Consider the following 14,528-nt stretch of genomic DNA (forward strand, 5'->3'; position numbering starts at 1 on the left):
TTTGAAGAACCTAGAATATGAAATATATTTTCAGTTGTTTCACACTTTTTTGTTATGTATAATTCCACATGTGTTAATTCATAGTTTTGAAGCCTTCAGTGTGAATCTACAATTTTCATAGTCATGAAAATAAAGAAAACTCTTTGAATGAGAAGGTGTGTCCAAACTTTTGGTCTGTACTGTATATTCACAAATATATGCGCATGCATGCGTGTTCATATTTACACACGCTCACATACAAACTCTTTAAATTATTGTTGGTCAAGGCCAATTCCTTTTAATGTGTTAGCAACTTTCAGACCCAGGAAAACCCACGCTCATTGAAGGCGCCAGTTAAATAATATGATAAAAACACCACTTGAAATAATTAAACATTTAAATCTGCCTAAGTTAAGTAAGCAAAAAATAAAAACAAAAAACACATTTGTGTTACTTCTGTAAAATATACATATCTAGCCCAGAAAACCTAAGCTTACTCAGCCATAAATAATTATATTTACAAGTCCATCTAAACAGAAGTGTTAAATCACTCTGCTGTTCTAAAAGAGGTTTTTGATCTGTCACCATGTTGTTCAGTTATATTGTCTTTCAAGCATTGTCAAAAGATCCATGGAGATTACTCCAATTAAAAAAATATATATATACACATAAATATTACACACGGTGCAATAGAAAGAGATGTTGTAACAGAAGGTCCCTTCCATACAAGATCAGTAACTAGAATCCAGCAGTAGAGAATGAAGTCCAATCACCAAAAATGGTAGTAACACCCTAAATTCCACAATTGATCATTGTGTGGATAAAACAGTAAGTGACCTGCTCTGTGATTGGCTCATAAAAGTGCTTCGCTTGGCGCAGCCACACTTCAAAGTACTATTTTTTTTCATAGCCAACCCGATGTTTCCTTTGTAAGGTTTAAAAAAAAAAAATATGAAGCGAACATGGCCGGAAATATGTATCATTCTTTCTCGGATACACATGATTCTACTTTAAAGTCATTTAGAGGTAGGGGCTGAAAATACTGGTGGAAGCAACTGAGACAGAGAAGGACCCTGAATTTGATATGCATTTGGCACAGTAATCTGGAACTAACTACGTGAAGACCTATTTGATGAAAGGCTAAGCCCGCTTTGCCTGCTCAGCAACACTTAAATGTTTGAAGACCGTTGCTTTTTTAACCTCTAAACCTATTTCAGTAAAGTTCGGAATTCCAATATTCCGTATTTAAGTTGTTGCATTATCTCTGTCATCTTCGACATCTTCTTCAGGGGAAAGAAGTTGACCGCTTTCTGCAAGGTCTTCCATCTCTACATGTAGGTAACCATTTCCACACCGTGTTATATTTTCTTCCATTGGTTCTGTCACTTCATCAACCGTACAACCTTGACTGTATTCACACTGACCATATTTGTCCGTTCTCTTTTTTTGTAACCAGTCTTGTATTATTTCCTTGAGGTAGATCAGCGGGATGGGCAAAGAAGCAAAGATGATCAGGGCGACCAGAAGTGTAAAGGCCCAGGGTGGGTATTCCAACTTGACCTCTTTAGCCTAATTTATAAACCAAGAAAGAAAAAAAAGAACCTTCAATATATTATAAACACACTTAAAGAGAAACTATTTAAAAATATAGTTACATAGTAGGGAAGGTTGAAAAAAAAGACACAAGTCCCTCAACCTATGTGTGTGATTAGTCAGTATTACATTGTATATCTCTGTATGTTGAGGATTTCCCAAAAGAAAGATACACACTTCCTGTTCTCCTGTCTAACTCCACACAGTAGTGTGAGGCTTTCTCCCTGGTGTGGAGTGTTGTGCTCGCCCCCTCCCTTGGACCACAGGGAGGTCAGGACGCCCACTAACACACAGCTCCTTTCTCTATCTGCAGCGTAGAGAGCGTCATGACTCTCCTGTAGCCCAAGGGAGGGGGCGAGCACAACACTCCACACCAGGGAGAAAGCCTTGCATTACTGTGTGGAGTTACAGACAGAAGAACAGGAAGTGAGGATTTCTCAGAAGAAATAAGGACATTTAAAAGCAAAATCGAAGGATGAGGTAAGTGAAGAAGGACTGCACTAAGGTAAAAGAAGCTATTTAGGACAAAAAAAATGTACCTTTACAACCCCTTTAAAATAAAGATTGTGTAATGTTTCACAAAAAACACAATTACGCTATTTACGCTACGCCGCCGCAAATTAGACAGACAGTATTTTACAAAGCACTTGCTCCGTAAGTTGCGGCAGCGTAGCGTAAATCGGCCGGCGTAAGCCCGCGTAATTCAAATGTGGAAGAGGTGGGCATGCTTTATTAAAATGAGCCGTGGCCCCACGTAAATGACTCGCCGATCGTACGGCGCATGCTCCGTATCACATCAAATTTACGCCCTAAGATACACCAGGCCCAATGCCTGTGACGTGAACGTAACCTACGCACAGCCCCATTCACGTACGACTTGCGTAGACGACGTAAAAAGATACGCTTGCCGACGTCCATACTTTGCATTGGCTGCGCCTCATATAGCAGGGGTAACTTTACGCCGGACGTAAGCCTAACGTAAACGGCGTAGCGGGCGCAATACGTTCGTGAATCAGCGTATCTACCTAATTTACATATTCAATGCGTAAATCTACGGAAGCACCCCTTGCGGCCAGCGTAAATATGCACCCAAGATACGACGGCGTAGGAGACTTACGCCGCTCGTATCTTGGCCAAATCTATGCGTAACTGATTCCAAGAATCAGGCGCATAGATACGACGGCTCGCATTTGGACTTACGGCGGCGTACGTGGAGATACGCCGTCGCAAGTCCTTTGAGAATCTGGCCCAAAAACGTAATTTACAAAGCTTTAACACAAAATAAACTTTATTTAAGCCGTTTTGACTAGAATTATTAAATATTAGTGGTTTCAGCTCAAAGTTGCTGTTGCTGTCAAAAAATAAGGATCCGTATCCTGGTGTGATAGATGTTAATTAAGCCTTTTGCATCACAAGCTAGTAGGCACTTAACTATACAGGTCAAAATAAAGAGCAAGCACTCCTAAATAGTAGTGTCCAAATGCATCTGTATCCCTATAGGAATTAAATTTAGACGGAAACCCGAATCGGGGTAGGATATGGGACTTTATAGATGCAGAAGGGTATGTTGGAACTAAATCAAATAAATAACAGATACCTTTGCCAAACCCACAAGACACCATGAAATAATAAGATATATTGCTAAAAAAAGTTAACATTTATTCATACAAAAAAATCATTAAATTACAGTAAATCAATATCCAAATCTTTAAAATTGAGAGAAATGCTACTTTTCCAAACATGTGAAAAATTGATTCCTCATAGGACCAGTGTTCTTAGTTCTACATGTTTCGCCCTAATACGGGGCTTCATCAGGAACACACAGGCCTCAAAGATCTGCATAAAATGCATAGGATAAAACAGAAATGATCATCAATGTCCAAACATAAGGACTGACAGAAAAATATTTGAGGAATCAATTTTTCACATGTTTGGAAAAGTAGCATTTCTCTCAATTTTAAAGATTTGGATATTGATGTACTGTAATTTAATGAATTTTTTGTATGAATAAATGTTAACTTTTTTTAGCAATATATCTGATTATTCCATGGTGTCTCGTGGGTTTGGCAAAGGTATCTGCACTTAAACTATACAGAACACAATATGGTCAGTATCCTTGCTGAACTACAAGAATCGTATACAGTACCTAAAAATGTAGCTCATACTAGAAAGCTGCTGCACATGTACAGTGATATTCCAACATCTTTGAATGCATACTTTGTTAAGGTATCTCAATATATTACTTTGTATTAAGATACCATTTAAGTATTCATGTGCCTTCATTGAGTTTTGTGCCTTCAACTGGGAACCAAATATAAGCAGTGAGCAATAATAACATGGCATACACACACAGTAATGCCGCGTACAACCGTGGATGTTTTTTCTGACGGAATTCCGCTTAAAGCTTGACTTGCATACACACGGTCACACAAGAACACGGTGACGTACAACACTATGACGAGCCGAAGTTCAATGCTTCCGAGTATGCGTCAAATTGTTTCCGAGCATGCGTTGGAATTTTACGTGTTGGAATTTTTTCCGTTGGAAAATTTGAGAACCAGCTCTCAATCTTTTGCTGGTGGAAATTCCGACAGCAAAAGTCCGATGGAGCATACACACGGTCGGAATTTCCGTTCAAAAGCTCAAATGGGACTTTTGCGGGCGGAATTTCCGATCGTGTGTACGGGGCATTAAAGTTTTTTTGGTGTTTTGTTTAATAACATTTTATATTGTAAGTGTGTTTGCTAATTCTGTTTTAATATATTGCATTTCAGAAAATAAAGGAAAACTACACTGCTCAAAAAATTAAAGGAACACTTTGAAAACATATCAGATCTCAACGGGCAAAAATCTCATGCTGGATATCTATACTGATATGGACTGGGTAATAGGAAAAGGGAGTCACTGCTCCAGGTGGGTATGCTGAGCAATCAATATCTTCTCAGGAAATCAAGGGTGCCGGGAATGCACAAGGCAAATTGTAATAGTAGAGGCTAGAAAATGTACAGCCGCACTCCAAAAAAAAACTTTTGGTTGTCTTTATTGTAAAGCAAATGGAAAATGCACTACACAATGCAGCAAAAAATGGGGATAGCAGCCTACGCGTTTCACATTACAGATCAGTGCTTAGTCATGGCTAACAATGATCTATAGTGTGAAACGCGTAGGCTGCTATCCCCATTTTTTTTTGCATTGTGTTGTGCATTCTCCATTTGTTTTACAATAAAGACAACTAAAAGTTTTTTTTTGGCGTGCGGCTGTCCATTTTCTAGCCTCTACTATGGTCTGGGTAATGTGTTAGGAATGCAAGGATGGCACATCATTTGATGGAAATGGAAATTATCCACCTACAGAGGGCTGAATTCAAAGACACCCCGAAAATCAAAGTGAAAAAAATATGCAGCAAGCTAGTCCATTTTGCTGAAATTTCATTGCAACAACTCAAAATGGTCCTCAGTAGTTTGTATGGCCCCCAAGTACTTGTATGCATGCCTGGCAACATCAGGGCATGCGCCTAGTGAGACGACGGATGGTGTCCTGGGGTATTTCCTCCCAGATCTGGACCAGAGCATCACTGAGCTCCTGAACAGACTGAGGTGCAACCAGGTGGCACAGGATGGACCGAAACATAATGTCCCAGAGGTGTTCTTTTGGATTTAGGTCAGGTGAGCGTGGGGGCCAGTCAATGGTATCAATTTCTTCATCCTTCAGGAACTGGCTGCATGCTCTCGCCACATGAGGCCGGGCATTGTCGTGCACCAGGAGGAACCCAGGACCCACTGCACCAGCGTAGGGTCTGACAATGGGTCCAAGAATTTAATCCCCATACCTAATGGCAGTCAGGGTGCCATTGTGTAGCCTGTAGAGGTTTGTGCGTCCCTCCATGAATATGCCTCCCCAGACCATCACTGGCCCACCACCAAACCGGTCATGCTGAACTATGTTACAGGCAGCATAACATTCTCCGTGGCTTCTCCAGACCCTTTCACGTCTGTCACATATGCTCAGGGTGAACCTGCTCTCATCTGTGAAAAGCATTAGGCACCAGTGGCGGACCTGCCAATTCTGGTGTTCATTGGTAAATGCCAATCAAGCTCCACAGTGTCCGGCAGTGAGCACAGAGCACACTAGAGGACATCGGGCCCTCAGGCCACCTCCATGAAGTCTGTTTCTGATTGTTTGGTCAGAGACATTCAAACCAGTGCCCCGCTTGAGGTCATTTTGTAGGGCTCTGGCAGTGCTCATTCTGTTCCTCCATGCACAAAGGAGAAGATACCGGTCCTGCTGATGGGTTAAGGAACTTCTACGGCTCTGTCCAGCTCTCCTAGAGTAACTGCCTGTCTCCTGAAATCTACTCCATGCCCTTGAGACTGTGCTGGGTGACGCAGCAAACCTTCTGGCAATGATACGTATTGATGTGCCATCCTGGAGGAGTTGGACTGCTTGTGCAACCTTTATAGGGTACAAGTATTGCCTTGTGCTACCAGTAGTGACACTGACCTTAGCCAAATGCAAAACTAGTGAAAAACAGTCAGAAAAGATGAGTCGGGAAAAAAATGTCAAACACCTCCACCTGAAAAAACCTTCCTGTTTTGGAGGTCGTCTCATTGTTGCCCATCTAGTGCACCTGTTGTGCAGCTAAAAATGAATATCAACCCCCTCTGTATACACCCCTCCCCCTCCACGGGAGTTCTGATTCAAAAGTGTTCCTTGAATTTTTTTGAGCAGTGTATAATTGTGTGGGTGAATCTTTATTTCTTTTTATTTTTTTAGTTTATTTTAAAAAGCTTCATGTACTATGTGTGCAATATTTATTTTACGAATGAACACTTGGTTGTAAACCTCAGACATGAGATATGAACAGGGCATATCCCTCGATAGTGTGTACTTGTCTCAATCCAGAGCACTAAGTGCTGTTTCCGTCTACTGTCCCTTCCTCTTCTATCTGCATGAGTCACTTCTGACAAATTGTCCTGACACCAAGAGATAAAAAGGTGACAGGGGAGGGAGCTTCAGCTGATTGACAATCTCAGCTCCTTTCCTGTGTGCAGGGGGTGGGGTGTCTCTTCTCTCCAATCAGTGGTCAGTGCCCTCTTCATTGAGCACTGCGTAGTGTAACGGCAGCTGTCCACCCCCTTTATTCCGACAGCTAAGTCGAGCTTTATAAATTCTGGACTTTGAATGTATGTAGAGAAGACTGCAGATAAACAGGTGCAACCTATGTAGGAGAATTTGTTTGGTCTCTGTGTATTACCAGTCACTTCACTGGGTATATGTGAGGGTTTACAATTACGTTAATACAGAGCATTCACAGAGAGAGTTTGCTAAAGGAACAGCAGAGCAGTAGTAGCCTGCCATCAGGATTGCTGTGTCTGATTGAAACCTTGGATGAAAACATCCAATAAAAGCAATAATAACTGCTCTAACCCATCCACCTGCATAATGGAGTTTTCCGTCTAAAAAAATTATTATTTTATATATATATATATATATATATATATATATATATATATATATATATATATATATATATATATATATATATATATATATATAATTTGTTTTAGCTCTGGCCAATAATGTATTGCACAGATTTAAAAACCAGGAGGTAAATTTATCAATGTTTTTACCCAAGAGTCACATATTTTTTAATTAAAGTCCATTCACAAATGTGTGAATCTTGTGTATTTTTTTAATCTAGGGTGATAACATTGATCAACAGACACCTAAATTGTCTCACAACCATACCTGTTCCATACTCCATGACTGGTACACTGGGTGGGTGATGCACATTCTAATTAAACTTGCAAGCAGGAGTCCAATCATAGCCAAGATGCTGATATATCGCCACATGTATTTGTACACAATCCATGGACGAAAACCCAACATGTCTTGAATATCATTCATAAACCTGGACAAAAACCATGTATAAAATTACACAGGACACATTTTATATTTAAGTCAAATATATACAGTACGTATGACCCTGAATGATGCTTAACCACTACAGACCCGAGCCTATTTCTGAGATTTGGTGTTTACAAGTTAAAAACAACGGTATTCCTCTTCAAAAACAGGACGTATATAGTCGTCCGGCAGGAATAAAGTGGTTAACACGGTAAGAAGTATTTAAAGCGGAGTTCCACCCTGAATTTTTTTTTTATCATAATCACAGACCTTTAATCCTATAAAGAAACATCTGGGGGAATTTTTGTTTTTTTATACTTACCAGAAATGCCCTGTTGCTATGTAGCGCTCCTAATCTGCCACTTCCCGATCCATGGCGCTCCTTGTCACTTCCTCCCTTGCCTGTGCTCCTGGGAAATGCGAGTCATCATTTCCCAGGAGTCTGTGGGCAGTACTGTGATCAAAAGTCACGTTATTTCCCGACAGGAAATTAGGCGTTTTAGGGCGGTTGCCATAACGACGGGACGGGACCTTCCTTCATCGCCGCCCGTCGTTATGGCAACTTTCGAAAAAAACGGCGCTACGGCAGCCTGAGAATTGAGAGGTGCATGCTGGTTACACCATCGCTAATCCCGGAAGAGGCATCGATTGGGCTTCACATGCCCACAACCATCATGAGAACGTCCAGAAGAGGATTTGATAAGTTGTAGGTATTAAATAAATATATTAGCAACATCCACTAGCAAACATAAATCGTTATTTATGATAATAATACATTATGCTTGGATACGAACTCCGCTTTAATACCTGTAAACGTTAAGCCATAGAATCGGTAGATATTCATACAAAAATTCTCAGCATATCTGATGACTTTTTGCATGTTGTTTAGGCCTTGTTCACACTGGTGCGACTTGTCATGCGATTTGACAGGTCCAAATAGCACGACCATTGTCAGTAATGGAACTATCCAAAGTGGTGCAACTCCGAAAAAATATATATATATTTTTGGGGAGATTTCAGGTGCAGCTTGCATAGACATCTGAGCTGAAGTCGCACAGATGTCAGCCAAATCTCACCTGAAGTTACATTGACTTGCAGCTTTGAAATCATGAGACTTCTCCTCCGTCCGGAACACCAATTGGCATCGCATATTTTTACTGCAACTAAATTGACCATAGCTAGGGCTTGGAAATCACCGACCCTCAGTTTCGAGGCCGTTAAAAACTGCGTGAACAACATCATGATAAATGAGAAACTGACGGCCGTGTTATCAGATAATCATGATAAATTCCTCAGAATCTGGCAGCCTTGGGTGGTTCATGACCACTCTTCACGATTTGACCCACTACTTCTCTCCCTTTAGTACGTCTCGGCTTCCCCCACCCCATGGCCCCGCCCCCCCCTTTTTTCTCTTCTTCTTCTCTTCTTTTTCCTTCCCCCTTACTATCTCTCATTCTAGTTTCTCTTTCTACTTTTGCCTATCTTCTCTTCCTTCCTTTACATTTTTTTTCTGGCCCACAGGCTTAGTCCTGTTGGGAATGGAAATATGCTCTGCTGCTCTGTAGGGAAACATTTTTCTTTAGCTACTGTCAGATGATACTTAATTTTATTCATATACATATATATATATATATTTATTATATATATTTTTTTATCTTCCTTTTCTTTTCTTATATTGAATGTTACTGTTTGAGGTTTCATGTTTTCACTCATGGTCCTGCGAGATCATTGGCATGCTAATCTAGCTTATCATGATTTTCACTTACCTGTCTTGTGATCGGATGTCAATCTCCTGCTGACCTCACCTGACTACCCTTGGATTTCCAAGGGTTTTTTCTAATTGAGCTTTGTAATGATCGTTCTGTTTCTACTAGTTTATTTATTTATGTATTTTATTCTTATATATATTTTATTTTTTTACACCTATGTTTCCTACTGGGCTATGTTCATAATCGTTTTGTATTGCACTGTTAAATGTGACTTTTCAATAAAACCCTTTGTACAAGAAATCATGAGACTTCAAGTGAAGTCGCACAATTTCAAGGTCGGATTCAGTGTGAACTAAGGCTAAAAAGTATATCAAAATTTCATTTACTTTCAACATTGGATTTTGGAATGAATGGACTTTGCAAACACATTCACTGTCAAATTCGTTAATTGGAAAGAAATTTTCCATCCTGCTCTTTTGAATTTTCTCATCGCTATGATCAATCGAACATTACTAAGTTTACGTGCACTTAAAGTGGAGGTTCACCCGGAAATGTTAATTTTTAACATTAGATTGAGGCTCATTTTGTCTAGGGGAATTGGGTATTTTTTTTAAAAACAAAGCAGTACTTACCGTTTTAGAGAGCGATCTTCTCCGCCGCTTCCGGGTATGGACTGCGGGACTGGGAGTTCCTATTTGATTGAGTGTCTTCCGACAGTCGCATCGATCGCGTCACGATTTTCCGAAAGTAGCCGAACGTCGGTGGGCAGGCTCCGTATAGAGCCGCACCGACGTTCGGCTTCTTTCGGCTACTCGTGACGCGATGTATGCGACCGTCGGAAAACTGTCGATCAAATAGGAACGCCCAGTCCCGAAGACCATACCCGGAAGCGGCGGAGAAGATCGCTCTCTAAAACGGCAAGTACAGCTTCGTTTTTAAAAAAACACCCAATTCCCCTTGACAAAATGAGCCTCAATCTAATGTTAAAAAATTTTTTTCGGGTGAACTCCCGCTTTAATAATATGTATAACAAATACTGTATTTGACGCTAGGTTCTCTTAAAGGGTTGTAAAGGTAAAAAAATAATTCCCTAAATAGCTTCCTTTACCTTAGTGCAGTCCTCCTTCACTTACCTCATCCTTTGATTTTGCTTTTATATGACAGAAGAACAGGAAGTGAGGATTTCTCAGAAGAAATAAGGACATTTAAAAGCAAAATTGAAAGATGAGGTAAGTGAAGGAGGACTGCACTAGGGTAAAGGAAGTTATTTAGGGATTTTGTTTTTACCTTTACAACCCCTTTAACCACATCAGCCCTGGAAGAATTTAACCCCTTCCTGACCATGTCATTTTTTTGCGATACGGCACTGCGTCACTTTAACTGACAATTGTGCTGTTGTGCGACGTTGTACCCAAACAAAGTTGACGTCCTTTCCCCCCCCCCACAAATAGAGCTTTATTTTGGTGGTATTTAATCACCTCTGCAGTTTTTATGTTTTGCGCTATAAACAAAAAAAGAGCGACAATTTTGAAAAAAAAAAAATATATATATATACACACTATGCTACTTTGTTACAGTGCATTTGCCCAGATCCTCCTCTTCTCGGGTCCCTCTTTTGTGCTCCTAGCCCCTCCCTCCTGTTCAGTGCCCCCACAACAAGCAGCTTGCTTTGGGGTCACCCAAGCAGAGTCACAGCTCCCTGTGTCTATTCAGACACGGAGCCCCACCCCGCCCTGGTCCTCTCTCCTGAATTCGATTGGCAGATTGACAGCCATTTAGGAGTGTCCTGGATGTCTGAGGGGATTGTGGACATCGCTGGAGAGAGAAGGAGCTCAGGTAGGTAATTAGGGGAGTGCTGGGGGGGCTGCTACTCACAGAAGGTTTTTTATTTTAATGCATAGAACTCTTTTAAGATAAAAAAAAAACCTGACTTTACAATCCCTTTAAATTAGCTACTTCTGACAAGCACAGCCAATACTAGTAAAAACAAAAAAAATAAAAAGTCCCTAAATCTTTCCCCTATTTTGTAGACACTATGGGCCAGATTCACATAGAACTGCGGCGGCGTAACGTATCGTAGATACGTTACACCGCCGCAAGTTTTCATCGCAAGTGCCTGATTCACAAAGCACTTGCGATGAAAACTACGCCCGCGGCCTCCGGCGCAAGGCGGGCCAATTCAAATGGGCGTGTGCCATTTAAATTAGGCGCGCTCCCGCGCCGGACCTACTGCGCATGCTCCGTTTCCTAACTCCCGCCGTGCTTTGCGCGCCGTGACGTCATTTTTTCGAACGGCGACGCGCGTAGCGTACTTCCGTATTCCCGGACGTGTTACGCAAACGACGTTAAATTTTTAATTTCGACGCGGGAACGACGGCCATACTTTAGACAGCAATACGATTGCTGACTAAAGTTAGGGCAGGTAAAATAACGACCAAAATTGCGATGGGAAACTTGACTACGGACGACGTAGCGAACGCGAAAATCCGTCGGGGATCCGCCGTAACTGCTAATTTGCATACCCGACGCTGGTTTACGACGCGAACTCCACCCAGCGGTGGCCGCGGTATTGCATCCTAAGATCCGACAGTGTAAAACAATTACACCTGTCGGATCTTATGGATATCTATGCGTAACTGATTCTATGAATCAGTCGCATAGATAGAAACAGAAATACGACCGCGTATCAGGAGAAACGCTGTCGTATCACTTTGGTGAATCTGGCCCTATAACTTTTGTGCAAACCAATCAATATAAGCTTATTTCGATTTTTTTTTACCAAAAATATGTAGCGGAATACATATTGGCCTAAATAGGGATATGTATTAAAGCAGAAAGTAAAAAAAATATATATTTTTTTAAATTGTGACAAAAAATAAAAAACTATTTGTGGGGGAAAAAAAAGGACATCAATTTTGTTTGGGTACAATGTCGAACGACTGCGCAATTGTTAAAGCAGGGTAAATCCTTCTGGGGCTGAAGTGGTTAAAAAAAAATAATGTAACCAGCATTAGTTTGCTTAAAGCGGATGTGCGCTGAAAAAAAAAAAATTAAAAGCCAGCAGCTACAAATACTGCAGATGCTGACTGTTAATATTAAGACACTTACCTGTCCCGGAGTCCAGCGCCGTCCGCAGCAGAGGACGAGCGATCGCTCGTCACTCTGCTGCCACTCTGCTACCAATTCTTTGATTGCATACCTAAGGTTTATAAACAGTTGTTTATGCTGATAAAAATCTGATTTTGTTCGCCTTTTGGAAAGTAGACATTTAGCTTTTACAAACTTGGCTGGATAGAGATCCAGAATCCCCAAATATTACAATACACATAAACACGCACATACACTATATTACCAAAAGTATTGGGACACCTGCCTCTACACGCATATGAATTTCAATGGCATCCCAGAAGGCTAAGGCCGCGTACACACGGTCGTTCCAAACCGATGAGAATGGTCCGACGGGCCATTTCCATCGGTTCACCGCTGAAGTGGCCTGATGGTCTAAAGTGCGTACACACCATCGTTCCAAAAACCGATCGGGTCAGAACGCGGTGACGTAAAACACACGACGTGCTGAATAAAACGAAGTTCAATGCTTCCAAGCATGCGTCGACTTGATTCTGAGCATGCGCAGGTTTTGAACCAATGCTTTTTGTACTAACCATCGGTTTGGACCGATCGGGCAGCAGGCCATCGGTTCAATTTTGAAGCATGTTTTAAAATTTTGGACCGAAGGACAACAGACCGATGGGCTATACACACGGTCGGTTTGGACCGATGAAACTGAACCTCGGTCCATTCTCATCGTTTTTTTCCGATCGTGTGAACGCGGCCTAAGGAGTCCGTAGGGTTCAATATTGAGTTGGCCCTACCTTTGCAGCCATTACAGCTTCAACAGTTCTGGGAAGGCTGTCCACAAGATTTAGGAGTGTGTCTATGGGAATTTTTCGACCATTCTTCCAGAAGCACATTTGTGAGGTCAGGCACTGATGTGGACGAGAAGGCCTGGCTTGCAGTCTTCGCTCAAACTCATTGCAAAGGTGTTATATGGGGTTGAAGTCAGGACTCTGTGCAGGCCAATACTTTTAGTAATATAGTGAACATAAACACTGACACAAATGCACAATACATTTTTTTCTTTAAATGAAACCTTTTTTGTACCTGTCTGCTCCGTACACCCAGGCTACAGCCACATTTTCAAATATAACCACGATGATGAGGGGTAAAGTGGCTGAATAATCATCAAACATGGAGACAAAGTAGGATCCCGATCGCTGAACAAACAATAAGCCAAATAACAGGCCGACTATACAGCATACAACTGAAATGATAAAGAAATAAAAAAGCCAACAAAAGGTTACATTATTTAATTCTGTATTGTTATTTAAGAAACTGACATATTCCAAAGCTATTAGAGATAAATAGCCATGTAACAAAATAAAAATGTTATGCAAAAAATGATATAAGTGAATAAAATAAAAGAATAGGCGCTTATTTGTGTTCATGTGTGACAACTAATTAATGAACAATTAAACATTACAAAGTGAATCATATGGATGACATAAAAACCATAAAAAAAAATACATGGCTCTATATATGGTTGAAAAAGGGAAGCTTAAAGCGGTGGTTCACCCTAAAAACGACTTTCCCCTATTACACTGCCCCCCCCCACATTACAATACGATTATGCCTTTAATTTTTTTTTTGCTGCTGTACATACCTGGGTACAGCTATTCACCCGTGTCCTCCGGGTTGCGAGTCCCGCGGGAGTGGGCGTTCCTAACATGGCGGTGATTGACGTTTTGACAAAAAAACGAGCTCCCCCCGTCGCGTAAGCCGCGTCACGACTGGCGAAAGGAGCCGAACGGCGAGGCGCAGTATAGCGCCGACTCGCCGTTCGGCTCCTTTCGCCAATCGTGACGCGGCTTACGCGACGGGGGGAGCTCGTTTTTTTGTCAAAACGTCAATCACCGCCATGTTAGGAACGCCCACTCCCGCGGGACTCGCAACCCGGAGGACACGGGTGAATAGCTGTACCCAGGTATGTACAGCAGCAAAAAAAAAATTAAAGGCATAATCGTATTGTAATGTGGGGGGGCAGTGTAATAGGGGAAAGTCGTTTTTAGGGCGAACCACCGCTTTAAAGTCTGTGTGTGATAATAATAAATAATAAATTCCTGAAGACGCCAAGCACGGTAAAACGTATGTCAGAGCGGAGGATCCGTCACTTCCAGGTCCTGTTTGATACCCCACACAGGCTTCAGTTTCCAGAGCAAGACGTGAACAGCACGCTACCACCGGAGACCGCACACGCTGTTTTACTTAGCGCCAGGCCAGGCA

The 14,528-nt window shown here is 41.5% G+C and overlaps 1 protein-coding gene across 5 annotated transcripts in view; it reads right to left on the reverse strand.

Annotated features, from left to right (window-relative positions):
* Positions 1 to 245: 245 nt before the first annotated feature.
* Positions 246 to 14,528, reverse strand: part of LOC120916528 (sodium-dependent neutral amino acid transporter B(0)AT2-like) — a 161,583-nt gene continuing 147,300 nt past the window's right edge. For all 5 annotated transcript variants that reach the window (XM_040327552.1, XM_040327547.1, XM_040327548.1 and 2 more), the window contains exons 10-12: positions 13,350 to 13,509; positions 7,321 to 7,483; positions 246 to 1,548 (exon numbers count right to left, since the gene is read on the reverse strand). In XM_040327552.1, the coding sequence (XP_040183486.1) occupies positions 1,225 to 1,548; positions 7,321 to 7,483; positions 13,350 to 13,509 (647 nt within the window). In that variant the 3' untranslated portion in view covers positions 246 to 1,224. The remainder of the gene's footprint in view (positions 1,549 to 7,320; positions 7,484 to 13,349; positions 13,510 to 14,528) is intronic.

Source organism: Rana temporaria, chromosome 10, assembly GCF_905171775.1.
Source record: "Rana temporaria chromosome 10, aRanTem1.1, whole genome shotgun sequence".
Classification (NCBI taxonomy): Eukaryota; Metazoa; Chordata; class Amphibia; order Anura; family Ranidae; genus Rana; species Rana temporaria.